The sequence below is a fragment of the Echinops telfairi genome, unplaced genomic scaffold (genome assembly GCF_000313985.2).
Source record: "Echinops telfairi isolate 266 unplaced genomic scaffold, ASM31398v2 ScPeMD7_5;HRSCAF=22, whole genome shotgun sequence".
Classification (NCBI taxonomy): Eukaryota; Metazoa; Chordata; class Mammalia; order Afrosoricida; family Tenrecidae; genus Echinops; species Echinops telfairi.
Window position 1 is genome coordinate 40,965,022 of NW_022103901.1, and position 17,953 is coordinate 40,982,974.

The following is a 17,953-nucleotide window of genomic DNA, read 5'->3' on the forward strand; positions in this document are numbered from 1 at the left end:
TGTCTTCAGCGATTGTGTCGGGAAGGTGAGCATCATTAGAATGCCAATTTAATAGAAGAAAGTATTCGTGCATTGAGGAAGTACTTGAGTGGAGGCCCAATGTCCTTCTGCTACCTTAATACTAAACCAATAAATATATGCACATAAATCTATTTTCCCATCCTCATATATAAATCTATTTACATATGTACATGCCTATGTGTTTAGACCTCTATAAATGCCCTTTGCCTCCTAGCTCTTTCTTCTATTTCTTTTGACTTTCCTCTTGTCCCACTATCATGTTCAGCCTTCATTAGGGTTTCAGTAATTCCTCTCGGTTACATTACCCTTGATCATGCCCTACCAGGCCCCCCACACCCTCCTTTCCACCGATTTGGATCACTTGTTGTTCCCTTGTCCCTGGGTTTGTTCACACCCCTACTTTTCCCCCACCTCCCCCTCTCCCATGTCCCCCCAGAACTGTCGGTCCCGTTATTTTCTCCTCCAGATTGTTCATCCACCCTACCTTATTTAGACAGACCTGTACTTTTTTTTAACTGCAGTGACCATGTGTTACTTTTTAAAAGATTTTTTTTTTATATATATATATATAAGGAAATTAGAGAAAGCCCAGTGGGTTCTTAATTACCAGTGAGAGCCAGCCAGGAGTGGAGCACTGTCTTCTGGACCTGAGATCGGGGCTCCTCATGACCTAGACTAGGAGCTTCCAAAAGGGAAAGGCCCGTTCCGTGTCTCTGCACACACAGGACAGAGAGGCACAGCATCTGGACAGGGGTGAGTGTCTCTGAAGAGCCCACAGGACATGGACACTTAGCAAATAACCAAGAGCCTAGCTGATTTGGAAAAGGAGCCCTGGTGGCAGAGTGGTTATGCATTGGCTTGCGACCCACAAGGCCAGCCGTTTGAAATCACCAGTCGTTCCTCAGAGAAAGAAGGGGCTTTCTACTTCCATAAAGAGTTACAGTCTGGGAAACTCATAGGGGCAATTCTGCTCTGTTCAACTCGATGGCAGTGTTTGGTTTTAACAAACTCACTTCTCTGTAATAATTGGAGCAAGGCAAGCCATGGGCTTGTGGAGGTTATTACAGTCGTAGTTGTCCTTGAAAGAGGCATCATGACCCCAGTTTGAGATGAGGAAATGGAGGCTCCAGAGAAAAGCAGTCATGGACCTAAGGTCTCATGAGAGTTTGTGATAAAGCTGGGTTTGAACTCAGGCCTGCCCTGTGCCTCAGGCTCACTTTTGACCATATCTGACTCCTCATTGGTTATTAAGGGTGTCCTTCTCAATCACCCTGCTCTCCATTCTGTCCCTGAGGGAGACAGATGAGTTTGTATTTTCATGGTTTGGATATCACATGAGTGCCCTGTTTTGTAATAGAGAATTAACTGGGAGATCCACTTATATCATGCTTATAAAGTGGGTTATGCATTTGGCTGCTAACTACAAGGCCAGAAGTTCAAAACTACCAGCTGCTCCATGGAAGAAAGAGGAGGCTTGCTTATCCCATAAATAGTTCAGTCTCTGAAACCCACAGAGAAAGTTCTACCCTGCCCTGTAGGGAATTGCCTTGATGCCATCAACTTGGATGGCAGGGAGTATAACGAATTTGGTTGCTACTTTCTTGAAAGTTTGGATGTATAGTATTCTTCTCCTTTGGTTAAACAACATCAAGGAAGCCCAAACAGGGTGCCAGTGGTTCCCTAATTCAGGTGTGTTTCACAGTGGAACTGTGCTCCACAGGGCTGTTAGTGGCTGGGGTTTTTCAGAAGTAGATTGCCCCTGGGTGGATTTGAACCTTTCAGTCAGCAGCCGAGATTTTACACTCCGGGGACTCCTCTACCATCAGTGAGAAGATGTGTGGGGCCGACAGCTGCCTGCAACTAGGGCCTCAAGCATAGAATGAGTGTGAGCATGGTATACATGGGGTCCCTAGGAGCAGGACCCCACTTGGCACCTAATGACATTGTTATGAAGATGGCTCTTATTCAGGAACAACAGCAGGGCCCTGCTGTCTTGTAGGCACTGTTGCCACCTTGCCCAGGAAGAGCTTTTATTTTTTGCACCCATCGCTCAGAGCCCGACCTGCTGTTAGAGGACCTGAGCGCGCCTCCTTCCCCCCCCCCCCCCCATTAGCATGCCCTAGAAAACCAAGTCTGAATTTAAAACGCTCCTTTATCCTCCTTTACCACCAGCATCTCACACTGTGTGCATCTGGGGTCATGCTAAGCTTGTTCAAATTGAAAGCAAAACAGTAACCTTATCATACTGTTTGTTGGGCTGCTCCCTATGGTATGTGAAGTTTTTCCTAAAATAATTCAGGCAGAAAACTCCATGCGTTCTCGGCCCCCAGTAGTGAGGCCGGCCTCGTGCGCGCTTATTTCAGATGACTTACCACAGACACCTCCAGCAGATATGGTGGCTGCGGGGAGCTGGAAACTGTGAACTCTTCTCTAAGTTTAAATGACCTGCTGATGTTTCTAGCCAATCCACAGCTTCTCTGGAACATGACAAATGGTTCTGGTTTAAAGCCAAGTTCTTTATATGTTTTTATCAAACAGTCTCAGCTCTAACCATTTGAATGTAAAAGCAGGAGGCTCATTGTTTCTGCCAAGTCATTCTTCTCCCATTTGGAGGCTGACTTCTTTAATTATGCCATCATGGAAATTACCAGAGAAAATTGCTGACGACTCAGAGTAGGTGCAAATAAATAGAGTGTCGATTTTCCTGTGGATAATGTGATGTTAGCTAGGTTGATGGGGTTAATGGGCGCGCCTGTGCCTGACAAACGGTGGAGACAGCTTGCCGTTGGGTCCAGGCGTGGGGGATGGAAACACCGGTAAACTAGAAATGCCTTGACAATGTTGAGATCATAGACCCCCTGCCATGCGTGAAATGGCCAGAGTAACTCCTGAGGGGTGGGGGGCAGTGAGATTCTGATTATGTGTTTGGAAAATGCTTTATCAGTTCCTAGGTGCTATTTCAGGTGGAACAATAGCATTCTTTCCATTTTTGTGAGAACCCATCTGTGTTAGTCTGGGTAGACTAGAGAAAAAAACCCACAGAAACTCATGCATGTATAAGAGAGAGTTTATATGAAGAATAAGTGTACTTCATAAAGCATCACAACCCAGTCCAGTCCAATCTATAAAGTCCTCCTCAAATTCACAAACCACAGGCAATGACACTGAATGCAGAACGATCACAGGCCAGTGGGTAGAAAGTCTTTGAATCCAGTGGAGCTGTAAGCATCTCAGCGCTGGCAGGGGTCTCCATGCAGCTGCTCCAGCACCCAGGGGTCTCCATGCAGCTTCTCCAGCACCCAGGGCTGCATCCATGTGGCTTCTCCTCAGCGATGTCTCGCAGGACGTGAGCCTTGCCAGCTGAGGCAGAGAACTAGCCAAGGCAGCCGCACACTGGTCCGACCATCAGAGATCAAGAGACCAGAGAACAAGAAAGGTGAGGCTCACCGAGCCATTTTAACTCTCTGCCCTTCAATTAATCCCACATGTATTTATCGGCCATGTTAGCACAATAAACCTTAACTATCTCACCATCCATATGTAGTTTCAGTTTTGATTAGGACATTAAATGCTGTCCTTGTTTCTTTATGCCGTGAGTCTTGTGTTTGCATTTGGACCTTTTTTTTTAGCAAATTCTAAGTGTCTTGCTTCACCCAGAAGTGTCCAGGAATGTGGATGAAAACTTCTGTGGGTCCCATGGGGTGCTGGCAGCTGTGTGCTTCCTGTAGCCCTGGACCAGGATAAAATCTAACATTCTGAACACAATCATAACTCTGAATTCAGATTGAAATTGTTAATGATAAAATGGTAGGTTTAAGATTCCAGGACTAATCAAAGCCTGTTTTCTTGCGGTCAGAGTGACGCTGTCTACTCCATGTACAGTGGAGAAGCCTGCCGTTCTCTTGACACCCCACATTCCTTTCACAGTGAACAGATCAGCTCATTGGGGCAGATTGATCAGCATTTGGATTTGTTTAGTTTTTGACGTTCAGAATTCAATCCCAATTGACTCTCTCCAAGGTGATCAGTCTATCGGGAGATGTGCAGGTGGAACATGCTAAGGTAAACAGTCATTTCTGGCTCTCAGATGACTTGACTACACTAAGTTTCTTATTGTGCTGTCTTCCAAGAACACCCAAATGCCCCCTTCATTCCCAGGCAAGTTGGGATATTCTTGGATTTTGCAAAATAAGAAAACCAGAGGGTGTGCTCCTATGAACCTAAACCAGTAGGATATTAGGAGCCCTGGTGGTGTAGTGGTTACGCAGTGGGCTGTGATCTGCATGGTTGGCAGTTCAATGCCACCAGCAGCTTCACCTGAGAAAGGCTTTCTCCTCGTGTAAACAGTCAGCTCGGACCCCACAGGGGGGTCGCGATGGGTCAGCATTGCCGCCAGTGGCAGTGAGTTTAGGGTCCGTTTCAAGCCCATTAGGTTCTTGTGTATCAGCACCTGGTCACCTTCACCAATCGAGGGGTGGAGTGGTCTACTCGATTAAATGGCTCCCTTTCCTTTCCAAATATTAATCCTTACCTTCTAACAATATATCGGCCCAGCAGCCTCTCATTGTCATTTTTATAAATGTTGTCCATTTGGGGTCAGATTATCATCCTTGTAATCCCAAGGTCTTATTCGGAGTAGTCTGTCCAGCAGTTCCAGTGAATAGTTAAATAGTGTGTTCATTTTCCCTGCGGGGAGTGGTGGTTCTGTGGTAGAATTCTAGCCTTTCATGTGGGAGATCCAGGTTCAGTTCCTGGCAGTGCACTTCATCTGCAACTAACACCCATGTGCTTCTGGAGGCTTGTGGGTTGCTATGACACTGAACAGGCTTCACCGTGAGTGTGGGCCAATTCATGGCAGGGAACAGCCGCAGTGGTTAGTTATTGCTGAAAAACAACTCACCTCACAGTTTCCCTCCTTAGTGCAACTAATGTTAGTCACGTCACAGTCTCTGTGGGATGCGAACCCAGGCGTGGCTTAGCTGGATGCCTCTGGTTCCTGGTGTTCCACGAGGCTGCAGTCTGGGTGCCAGCTGCAGCTCACTCACCTGGTGCATGCCTGCTTCCACTCACACGACTGTAGGCACTCCTCAGGTCTTTGCTGCCACATGAGTCTCCACAGGGCGCTCCATCAGTGAGGGACCAAGTGAGGGCACCTAAGACAGAAATGCCAGCCCTTTAAAACTTTGTTTGCGGGGAGGCTACACCCGGAATTCTCACTCATTCTGTTCCTGAGAGGTGAATCAGGGTGGGCATCCCACAGGGCTCATGCCTTTGAGTCCCAGGAGGTGGGCCGGGGACTGTGCTAGAAGCGAGAGGAAGAGTTAGGATCAGTTCTCTGTTCTACTAGTGAACATAAGACTGAAGTTTCTGAAATGCTTGTTAAAGCCTAGGAGCTGAACCCCAGTGGTAAGGGGTCAGTGTATTGTAGAAACGGCCAACCAACTAGTTTCTAAGAGCCCTCTTCTAAATTCACGATTGTCCAGGGCCTGTCTCCCAGCCTTGAAGGTCAGAAGGCTTATTCCTGCCTCCTCCAATGTAGGAGATGGAGGATTCCTCTTAAATACACACACAAGAGCCCGGTGCTGCAGGGCATCGCTAGCGCGGCTTGATTTCCAATGAGATGTGCAGATCCCCACAAGTGGACAGCCAGTCTCCTCCTGTAGGGAGCAAAGACCAGAAGGTCCCGCGGAGAAGACAGAGGCAGACTAGGGCCTTAGACACACACACTTGGAAATACAGTACCGCAAACTCCGGACATGCCGGAGCCTGTGTAAACAGAGCCAGAGAAGGAAGACACACGTTTGTTTTTTCCATCCCAAGAGGCAGCCGAGAACTTGAGGGACCTTGAAAAACAAAGCGGTCCCATGGAGCTCTGACTCTCACTGGCGTCACTTGAGGGGACACCAGGCACTACTAGCCAGCCACGCCCACCGCCGGGATAAGGACACTGCCACTTCTCCCTGTCCTGCCCTGCTTGCTCAGAGAGGCCCTCTCTGGCTACCAAACTCCCCCAGTTCCATTCTAAGTGCCACTGCCTTTCAAATGCTGCTGGTCATAGTTCCAAAGCAAAACATAGTTTGTCTTTGTTAAATTAATGGATGGCACGTGGCTTTGTAATAAAGGACATGAGACTTCGGCCACCAGTTTCTTCTCTTTCTCACTGCAAAGAAATAACTGCTGCAGATGGAAAAAAAGATTCCTCACTATCCGTCTCTGAGTCAACATGTTCTCATTTACCGCCGCTTGTTGATCTCTCAGCTCAAGGTCTGGTCTATTGGCTTAGCCCTGTAGGAGGGGAAGCATAATTCTCTTTGACCCCTGCACCTACCTCCTCACCCCAACCCTTTCCACCTTCCTGGGACCACCATGGCCTTGTTAGATCGATGTTCAGCGGCTTAGCTTTTATGGCTGTGAATACGCTATCCACAGCTGAACTGTGAGGTACACAATTAGTATTTTTTCCCTCCTGTCCAGTCTTTCTTATTTCTCTGAAGATAATAATCATGTTAGGGTGATCCAAATGGTTAAGGCACTTAATCACTAACCAAAAGGTTAGAACTTCAAGCCCACCCAGAGGTGCTTTGGTAAAAAGGCCTTATGAGCTGCTTCCAAAACGCTAGCCATTGAAGTGGAGTGCTGTCCTGCCCTGACTTGCATGAGTCAAAGTCCTATTGGCCACGGGAAGCATGTGTTTGGTTTTTGTTTTAAATGTGCTAAAAGAGGACTTCAAAAAGTTTGTGAGAATAGTCCATTGTCTCTTAATGCTCATTTTTTAAAATGAACTTTTGGAAGCTTCCTCATCTGCACTCATCCGTCAGTTTTAAGTACCCACTCAACATGTCCCTGTGGGGCTCCAGTCATGGGGCTGCTTGTGCCGCCTAGCACAAGCAGCTCGGCCACTCTCTGACTCTCTTTACCATCTTAAAAATTAACGGCTTCATTGGGATATGATTCAAATGGCATACAATTCACCCCTTTATTCGCTTTTTTGGGGGGATATTGACAAAGTTGGACAACCCTCTCTGTTTGGTTCCAGAACATTTTCATCTCACCCTGAAAAAGAAGCCCTGTACCCCTTAGCATTCACTCTCCATCCCTCCCTCCCCCTAGCCAACAGCAGCCACTAATCTACTTGCTGTTTATTGGGGTTTGCCTCTTTCTTATATTTCATGTCAATAGAATCCTGTAATGTGTGACCTTGGGTGTCTGACTCCTTCCACAGCATGTTTTCAAGCACATCCATGTTGGAGCCGTGCTGGAGCTGTGTAATAGCGACTTGTATGGAGAGACCATTGTTCCTCTCATTGTCCATCCATGATGATTTGGATTCCTTCATGTTTTGTTATGAATACTTTTCTAACTCTCTTTATTGTTTGATCCTCATTTTCTTGGATCCCAGAACTTCTTCTCTTCAGATTTCTGCCTTTCTACTGGTGGAAGGTAAATTTTTTGAGTGTTCCAACTCCAGAAGTCTTCATGTTATTTTTCATGGTTGGATGGGGGTCTAGAATTCTAGGTTGGAAACAAGTTTCCCTCAGGCATCGACATTCCATAGCTCCCAATGTTGCTGTTTTGAAATTCTATGCATTCTAATAGCTGATCCTTTCTGTAGGGTCTGTCTCCACCTCAGAGGTCTGTGCCTCTTCTTTGTCGTCATGTTCTAGATTTCCCTGGGTACCTCCATCGGGCGCATGCTTTGTCCACTCATTGAACTCTCAGTCCCAACACTTGTCGCTTGGCTCTGGGACATTGCTCACATTCGTGTGTGTGTGTGTGTGTGTGTGTGTGTGTGTGTGTGTGTGTGTGTGTGTGACCACCACCGCCCCCCCTTCTCCTTGAAGCTCTTCTCTGAATGTGTGCTTGTCTATTTTCTGTCGGATCTGCGTTCTGGAAGAGTTCTGGTCTTTCATTCCGTGTACCCAGTGCTGCAGGTCTAGAGCCATCGTTTCACTTTCCAAAGGAGCATTTTGGCTCGTGTTCTCCAGGGGCTCTTCCTCTGTTTAAAAAACGTTCTGGTCTTTTTCATGCCTACAGGGTCGCGTCCCCTCTCTCTCTGGGAACGTCGGTGATCGTTTGCTTCTGAAGCGTTCTCACAGGCTCACTTCCTCCAAGTGGCTTTCCTGTCTATGTTTGGTTCCTGTCTGTCCTCTCGGATGCTTGTCTTAATGTAAGGTGGTTTCTGCCTGTCGCATCAGGAGCAGATGTGAAGCACAAAAGGGCTGATCAGAAGCGCGGTGAACTTTTACTGTGGGCTTCTTGGGGGTGATGCGGCTGTGCCATCACACTGGGGGTTCCCTCAAACAGGTCTCTTCAGGACCATTCTCTTTAGGGTTCTTCTTCCCATGATATTTTTTCAGGCTCCTGCATGGAGGTATATATGTTCAAGGCTTGCTGTTCTGGGGAAAGAACTAAAAAATTCAGAAGTGTGGTATTTTTAGCTCTCTATTTTACTCAAAGGGGCAGTTCTACCCTGTCCCATAGGGTCATTATGAATCAGCATCGACTCAGTGGCCGGGAGTTTGGTTCTGAGTTTTGGTATTTTCAATAGCAAGAGGAGCTAGGCTCATCTTAACTCCACAGACCTGCTGTTTCATCTTCTCTGGAGAATAACTCCTAGCCTTTTGCTCATTGCTTCTTAAGCAGCCTTTTCATCTCTTGATTTTTAGCCTCATGCTCACTCTCCATTTCCAGAGATTGCTTGGGCTAGAACTTTCTCGTCCTTGTACAAGTTGTTCCATTTTTGTCAGCTTGTGTTTGGGGGTTGCCACTTAGAGCTGAGAATGAAGTTCTCCCTGGTCTGGCAGGTTAGTTGCCAGCCATCTACCTGGTTCTCAGTTTCAACACACTCCGGGCCTGCTTCGTCCCCCAGTCTCGTTCTCTTGGAGGGTGATGCCTTTAGGAAGAATTTTTAAAATTGGCATTTCAAGGAATTTTGAGAGGATGGGAATACAAATTAATGTGCTAAGTCTGTCAACTTTCACGGGAAGCCCTTTTTCAGTTGTTTTTTCTTTGAATGCTTTTCCAGGTTACCGGCGGTGGTTGGGTCGCTCCCCACAGAGGTGGCAGGAAGCACACCTCCACTGGGATGGTGGAAACCGCAGACTCTGGCTTGTCACTCAGGGAGCCCTCTGCTGCATACACGGGCCCTAGCAGCTGCAGCCCCTTAGAGGCCCGCTCCGCCAACCACGTCAGAGGGAGCAGCTCCCATTTCGGCTCAGCCTTTCTCCGCGTTCTCTTTCCCTTCCGCCCGCCTTGTCTTTCGATGGCCGGCTGGCCTCTGAAGGGCTAGCCTTCCCAGCTTGTTTTCCTTGCACTTCCTCTTTGCTGTCTCCTTAAGCTTGATAAGGGCAACCAGGAGTTCCATCACGCAGAAAGCTCACGTGGGTGCCTGATTTGAGAGTTGGGTAATGCATGTGTCAAACACCCCTAGAACCACGGCCGCGGATGGCATTCTTTCCTGGTCTTGAAACAGTTCCTACTTTATTTGAAACTGCGTGGCGCCTTCCCAACTGTCTTTTCTTTGCCCTCTCCTACACAGTAGGCCAGCTATATGCCAAGAGGAGGCACAACATCCGTGGGTAGCTGCTCTCATCTGGTCGCCAATCTCACAGATGGCCTTGCCCTGCCATTGTAAGTGGGCTTTAGAGAAAATGGGCTTTTCTGTTCCTCTGTTCAGCGTCACAGTCTTAAATCCCACAGGAGCATTCAACCCTGCCTCAGAGGGTCCTTAGGAGTCAGAACCAACGCAATGGCTGCGAGTTCTTTGTTGTGTGTCGGGGTCAGTATTTCTGGAGGCTACCTGCTGTCATCCTCATTAGCGTCTACAAATGCCGATCCTTATTGTCCTCCTTGTAGTCAGAAGACCGCCCCCCCCACCCAACTACCACTTTCCATAAGGCTGTGGTGGGCAGTCCCTTACAACCAGTTGTCAACTCAGGGCAGTGCCAGGCACCTGAGCAGACCTACACGGCCGGGACTCGCAGTGGCTTCTCTCTCAGGAGCAGTCAGCAGGCCTTGCTTTGAGGTATCTCTGCAACTGAGCGCCTCGGCCGCTCACACCTCCCAGCAACTTAGTTGTGCCTAAGTGGGGGCCTTTTCTTCTTGTTGGAGACCAAGAAATCTGACCAGTATGAAAAGGTGCAACCCTGGGATCTGCAAGTATTGTGTGCCTTCCCTCTGAATGCACACCCGGGACAAGATAAGTCCGTGGACTCAGCAGCTGCCTCTGGGGTAGGACTGCCCCTTTTGTACAGCACGTCATTTCACGTTGTTGTACGTGGAGAAAGTGGGACAGTGTTGATGTGATTAGGGGAAAAAAATTGTTTTCTTATGAACATTGTACTCTGTGGAGAAGCCATTTGGAAGAGAATTTTATTTTTTTGAGAGAAAACATGTTGGTCACTGTTAAAATATTGATGGCGTGTCTTGGTTTTTCTGTAGTGGTGCCAAACCCTTGGAATGGTGATGAAGTGACAGCCGCGGAGCAGCGGCCGGGAGAAGTGGCGGAGGAACTAGCGAGCTCCTACGAAAGAAAGCTCATCGAGGTAAGGGGCCGAGTCTGTGAGGCCGGAGTGTTCATGCCACATAGTCGTCCTGCAGCAGGCCCAGCCGGACCACACAGGTGCTAGCACACAGCACCCCTCCTCCCCTCAGACCCAGCCAAGCCGAACAGAACACCTGGGCATCACCAGACTGGCTAAGTGGAAGGAAGAACTGGTTTTTGGAAATTGTACTTAATTTTTGGCACTTGTGTGTTGTTAGGGGCCGTTGAGTTCATTCTGACTCATAGCACCCCGGGGTGCAACAGAACAGCACTGCCCTCGTAGTGTTGTTAAGTTTGAGCCCATTGTCACAACCACTGTGTCAGCCCATCTCCTGGAGGGCCTTCTGCCTTTCCACTGCTCCTTGACTCTACTGGTCTTACTGGTCAACATGTCCCAAGTACATGAGACAGCATCTCGCCATCCTTGCCCCCAAGGACCACTTCTGGTTGTACTTCTTCCAAGACTGACTTATTGGTTTTTTTGGCAGTCCATGGTACTTCCAATAGTCTTCACCAGTGCCATCATTCAAATGCACCAATTCTTCAGTCTTCCTTCTTCACTGTCCAACTTTCACTTGCATAGGAATCTATTAAAAACACCATGGCGTGGGTCAGGTGCTCCTTATGAGTCAGGAAATAAGAATGAAAACAAAAATATGTAGTGTTAAAGATCAAAGAAATGCAACCTTAGACTTGAAGATAAGATGGTTAGAAATAGAGAATGTGCCATACATTTTGCGCTGGTAAATTGGAAAATACAAATGAGATGGACTATTTTCTAGGATAACACCCACTACTCAAATTCATTGAAAACGAGGCAACCGGCCCGGGGAGAGGGAAACCCGGAGGAGAAAATTCTGCAAGTAATGACAGCACAAGTGTGGGCAGTTTCCCAGGTCTTTCCTGGGCCCCTGCCAAGGCATTCCTAGTAAGCCTTTTGCCCTTTGTGCTTCTTTTAGAGCCATTCCATCTGGATTCGGTTTGAAAAGTGTGCTTTCCAAAAAATTACCAGTTGCCCTCAAGTCCACTCCAGCTCCCATGGCAGTAGGTGTGGGTGTGTATCTGTGATGGTCCCCTGGTGTTGGTGTTACCAGACACACACACACACACACACACACACACACACACACACACACACACACGTTGGTATTGTCCAAGTCTTCTCTGATAAGGAAGCATCGCTCTCTATGCCAGGCCTTCCACACGTTCAGAGGCAGAGGCCTTTGAAGACGAGCTCCTGCCCTCACTTCTAACCTGTCTGTTCAGGTTCCTGAGTGAACTCTTAAGAAGGGAGGTGACTTCAGCACCTCCTTGAATTCTAATGTAGGTGACCTCTAGGGGGGGCAAGTTGAGGCTCCCTAAGTAGATGCTGGGAAAGTGAAAATAGCTATAGAGTTGTGGGGGGAGGAGCTGGTGGTGGTGCCAGGGTGCTGGCCACTAGTTCATTCCCTGCAAGGCAGTGAGAAGGGGGAGGCGCCTGGACTAGGACGACCTGGGTGTGTGTCCCTGGGGTGGACTCAGTCCCCGGAGGCCACGACCATATGCCCTTTCATGTGTGTCCAGTGTATACACGAAGCCATTTAGTAGCAGATGGATTGTGCTAAGTAACTCGTGTGTGTAAGTATTTTATGACCTGGAATATCTCCTGGTGACTGAATCAGGGCTTATCAACTGTGGACTGGAAAGGGCAGAAGGCTTCCAGATACGTGGCTGGAAGGGTAGGGCTGCTACTTGTGAGATTGGGTGCCGATTCTACAAGAGTGCACTTGCCTGGACAGGAGTTCCGAGGACATGGCATTCTTTCACAAGGCCCAGGACAAGTGACCTTGGGAGGTGGGAACTCCACCACCGACCTGGGCTAAGTGTGCCAGGCAGAAGTGGCACCGGAGGCCATTTGCTCAGTGGCAGGGCCCTTTGGCCCAGTATTGAGATGTACAGTCATTGTTCCAAGTTGGACCCTGATTCTCTCTTGGAGGCTTTCCTGGATGTTTCCAATAAACTACTTTTTAGCTAAGGTTAGAATCTGTTTCTGTGGCTTGCAACCTTTTTAAGTGGCACCCTGGAAGCCCAGTAATTAGAGTACACAGCCGACAATCAGGAGTGCAGCAGTTTGACCCCACCAGCAGCTCTGAAGGAGAAAGATGAGGCAGTCTGCATCTGTAAGGATGGACTGCCTTGGAAACCCTCTGAGGCAAGGCAGTTCTACTCTGCCATGTAGGTTGCTGTGCATCGTAATCAACTCGTGGATGTGGCTCTTGACCGGGCGATGCGATTTCCCTTTGCCTCCCCTACTATTTGCTGCTTGCCAGCATGTGGCACCTTCCTTGACAGCCCCATCCCGGCCATCCCACCGATTCCTGATGGCATGTGTCACCGCCTGCCCCTGTGCGTCAGTGTTGCTGCGAGTCCTGCCTCCCACAAACAAATATCCACTGTCCTCCTCGTGGCAGAGCTGTCTCGGCTAGCTATGATCGATTTCTCAAAATGTTGGGTGCTAATCGTCTACTGACTGAGTGTAAGTTACTCCCCAGATTTTTGCTCAGGGGTGAAATAAATGGTATATTAACGACATTTATTCTCATTATAATGGCAGTTACTATTAATGGAAATGTATGCTCACGCATCGAGCTGGTAAAAAATACCTTCATAACTGCGCACTGTAGATAACTGTGAATGTGATCCTCATCTTAATAAATTGGAGCCGCTCCCCAAGCAGCTGGTGCCTGGGGAGCACACTTAAGCACCAGCCCTGGCTTCATGCGTCTCTACCAGCAGCTCCAGTGCGCACCGGGCCTCTTTGTACATCACTCCGGCGCTCCGTCCTGGATATGGACCCAGTGTAAGGAATACTGTGCTTTAAATTGATGCCTCAAATGACAAGGATGGTGAGAGAGGGGTGTTGTTGGCTGTCACACGATGCTCATCAGGCTGAGACCAGGCTCTCCCTCACCTGGTGTAATAGGGAGCACTTCGCTCAGTAAGTGAAACTGGGCATTTTGTTTCTTGAATGTATGCACGGAAGGTGATGACGTTCTCTTTGATAGAGGGAATGGGTATAACTCCCATTAAAGTGTGACTAACCACTCAGGTTCGACCTCCAGGGAATTCTTACTCTCCTCACATCTTTCACCTGAAAAGTGAGAACCTGTGCAAGAGTAGACGGAGCCTCCACAGCCTCATGGCTCAGCTTCGACAGTTGGTCCTGCTTCACGTGCACCTTGTTCGACTGCCCTAATAGCCTCCCACAGTTTTTTGAAGAAAATCACAGGTTTCATGTAATTTCATTTCTCAGTATGTCAGAATCTATCTAAAATATAAGGGCTCTCAAGCAAAACAACATAACCACTAGACCATGTTCACAACTGAAAATAACTCACGAATGAGACCCATTGCCTTGGGTTCCCACAGAGTCTGTAAAGGTGTGCCAAACGCTGGGGGCTTATCCCTGCTCTCAGATCTGGAGGCTGGCATCTGAGTTCAGGAAGCTGGCAGCACCCCGCTCCCCATGCAGTCCTCTGATGGCTCAGGTTTTACTTGGCTTGGGGTGGCATAACGCCCGGCTCCGCCTCCATCTTCCCACGCTGTCATCCCTCTGTATCTGCGGCGGCATCTCTTCTGTTGATATAATGACACTGGTTCTATGTGACTCTATGTTAACTAACTCCAACTTCCAAACTCAATGCTGTCAAGCAATGTTGACTCATAGTGACCCTGTAGAACAGAGAAGAACTATCCCCATGGATTTCTGAGACAGTAACCCTTTATGGGAATAGAAAACCTCCCCTTTCTTTTATGGAACGGCGGGTAGTTTTAAACTGTTGACTTTGCAGTTGGCACCCCAACGCATACTCTACTATGCCACGAGGGCTCCTTATATTAACTAACTGCAGGTCACCTACACAGGCACGGGGGTAGAGGGGGGAGTGTGGAACTTCAGTGCTTTGGGAGACACTGTCCATCCAACCCATAGCACTCATGCTAGTCCCCATGGACCTCAGGCTGGAATGTCAGGGAGAAGAACTTCTCTGAACAGAAGACCTTTGTGGGGACCCCTTGCTTACTCTTCCCCCTCCTCAGTTTACTGAACCTTGGCATCTAATTTGTAAAAGATGGCTCAACCCACTGGTCTTTTCTGCCTCTGAAATCTGCTTTGACTTGGCTGTATATCAGGTTAACATCAGACATAGACAGCTCACAGCCACTCCGGCCCTTAGAAATGTCAGAATCTAGAAGCGACCCGGGCAGCCACAACCTTTGAAGTTTCACGAGTGTAACAGTTTCCAGGATTCCAGTGGAACCCTGGTGGCACAGTGGTTACCCATTGGGCTATTAACTTCAAGGACAGCAGTTTGAAACCACCAGCCACTCCTCAGCATAAACGGGACTTTTTATTCCCATAAAGAGTGACAGTCTCAGAAACTCACAGGGGCCGTTCTTCCCTGTCCCATAGAATGGCTTTGAGTCTGCATCGACTCCATGGCAGTGAGTTTGGTTTGGTTTGGGTTTGGTCAGGCAGATGTGAAATGTGGAAAGTAAGAAACACTTGATCTGTGTGTATTGGCCAGCCTTCCCCCTCCTGACTTTTCCACATCACTCTTTGTTACATGATTTTATTTAGATGCTTTCGTATAAAACATACTTTGGACTGAAGGATCTAATGAGGCTTCATAGTCTCAGTAGTCAACTTCAACCGTCATCCTCCTGTGGCCAGTCTGCCATCATCCATGTGCACATCTCTTTTCCAGCTTCCCACTGCAATTTGAAGCAAAGCCTAAGTATGTCATTGCTTTCATCCCTAGGTATCAGAATATACCTATAAGCCACATTTTAAAGCAATGTTTCATTGTGGAGTCATTGGGCATTTTACCTTTCAGATGACCACCTTTGTATTTAACAGTTGAAGTGACTTATCAAGCCCATTCCTAGAAGGTTGTGAACCATTATTGTTGTGAGGTGCTGTGGAGTTGGTTCCGACTCATCGCGACCCCATGTACCACAGAATGAAGGATCTCCCACCCCTGTGCCATCCTTACAATTGTTCTTATGCCTGAGCCCATCGATGCCACCACGGTGTCCATCCATGTTGTTGTTCGGTGCCACTGACTTGGTTCTGGCCTGTATCAATACTATGCACAACAGAACGAAACACTGCCCAGTCCTGTCCCTTCCTCACAATTGTTCCTCTGCCTGAGCCCACTGTTGCCACCATGGTGTCAGACCATCTAGTCGAGGGTTTTCCTCCTTTTCACGGCGCCTCCACTTTACCAAGCACGATGTCCCTCTCCAGGGACTGGTCTCTGACAACATGTGCAAAGTATATGAGACGAAGTCTTGCCTCTAATGTACACTCCAGCCGCACTTCTTCCAACATAGATCGACTTGCCCTTTTAGCAGTCCATGGTACTTTCAATATTCCTCTCCAGAACAATTCATACGCCTTTATTCTTCTTCAGTATCCCCTATTCAATGTCCAACTTTCACATGCATGTGAGGTGATTGAAACATCAGTCAAAATGACATACTTACTTTTAGCACTCTAAAGGGCTCTTGTGCAGCAGACTGCTAATGCAACTTGTCTTTTGGTCTCTTGACTGCTGCTTCAATGCACATTGATTGTGGATCCAAGCAAGACAAAAGCCTTGACAACTTCAGTGCCAATCCTAGTACTCTTAAAACAAACGTAATCTCATTACTGCACCTAAGAATTAGGAATAGTTTGTTAATCTCCATTATCCAGTGAGTGTTCAGCTGTCTAGTGGTTGTTTTGTGTAAGTATCCATAGAAGGCCTATCCCTTGTGATTCACTGCTGTCTTTAAGTCTCTGTTCCTATCCGTTCTCCATTCTGTCCCTGTCCTTCTCTTTCCGGAGAACTTCTCCCATGATGAGACTGTCTGCTCCCAGGAAGAGCTACAGTCTGGGAAGTTCTACTCTGCCCTGTAAGGTCGCTGTGAGGGAGTCAACTTGACAGCAATGGGTGGGTGGGTGGGTGAGTATGTGCTTGGTGCTGTGTGACCCAGGATGCTTCTGGTGACATTTGCTTAAAGGAAAGCCGCTGACAAGCATTGCTAGTAATGACAGCCAGAGCACTTGGCAGAAACAGAGCTCACTCCATTCTAGGCACTGGGCTTGTCTCAGTTGATGCTCATGGGATCCTTGCAGAAGGTGCTGTTGTGCGGGGCGTGGGGAGGGAAGCTGAGGCATAGAGCTGATAGACCACCTGCCCACGGTCCATGGTAGCCCATGTGACCTAGCTGCCTAACTCTGATCTTCACTTTGCCCACTACTACCCCTGTGGCCTGCCCTGTGCCCAGCCAGACTAGGAGCCAGGCCCTCTTCCCAGTCAGCTCTCCCTCGAGCCTGAGAGGAGTCGGAGTGATGCAAGCAGTGATTGGCATGTTAGCTATTAGGTTGTCAAGCCCAAGGGTATTATCAAACGGTTAAGGATGGCGAATGAAAATAACTTCTAGCTGACAGACACAGTTCCTGACGTCAGCGCAGTGGTCTGACACCAACAAACCCCATGTGCTTGTGGACTAGGCAGGCCGGTCCCTGCTGCTCTTGTGCCCCTTGGAGGTCAAGGTGAGCTCAGTGCTGACGTGAATGCCCCAGTCAAGCAGGAAGAGAAGACTCCACTGCTGGCAGCCTCCTTTCGCTCCTGTCACCTCGCCTGTTCAGTCACCAACGCCAACAGCCTACAGCTTGGGGCACCTGGGTCTGACCGTGCCCCAGACCTGCTGGCACCTGGCCTGGCCGAGCTGTTGAACTCTCTCTCCCCATGGATCTTTGCTTTGTCCCCATTTCACAGCCTACAGATCCTCCCTTGGTGGCATTAGCGAGTGGCCACAAGCTGTGTGGAGCTATAGGAGCTGGGCTCTGCCTACAGCATACGGATAGAGCTAAAAATGACCCCAGAAGCCCATCTGTGAGTCTGCCCTGCTCTTGACCTCACAGGGAACCTCCAGACCCATCTCTCACCCCGCACAGCCCTCTGGCTGTTGCACCTTTGCAAGGCAATTGTGAGTTTATTGGCCCCAAGAATTCTTATTAGCCTGTTACCTCCTGGGTCTTTTCTTCTTCTCCAGCAGAATCTTGGGCATTCATAAGTGCTTCTGAGGGACTCGGTGAAAGGGAAACACGCACACACAACGAACCAGGTCGAGTCTGGGTGATGCTTCTTCTTAAGCTCTCCAGGAATTCACCTTTGCCTTTGGGCTCATCCAAACATAGGAAGGACCGTCAAAAGTTCACGATCACTTTTATTGTCTTTTTGTTCCATTTCCCACTGGCGTTTTGGAGCCTCTTGTAGTCCATGTTGACCCTTTCTTAACAGCTTATCTGGATTTATCACTCTGAGCTGGATTTTACCCCCAGATGCACCATGGTTTCAC

At 48.4% G+C, this 17,953-nt stretch overlaps 1 protein-coding gene across 1 annotated transcript in view; it reads left to right on the forward strand.

Moving 5' to 3' along the window:
• The window catches only part of SNX29 (sorting nexin 29), a 464,053-nt gene that overhangs the window by 232,857 nt on the left and 213,243 nt on the right, over positions 1-17,953 (forward strand). Inside the window, exon 14 of the mRNA XM_004706258.4 lies at positions 10,462-10,565. Within this exon, the coding sequence (XP_004706315.2) occupies positions 10,462-10,565 (104 nt within the window). The remainder of the gene's footprint in view (positions 1-10,461; positions 10,566-17,953) is intronic.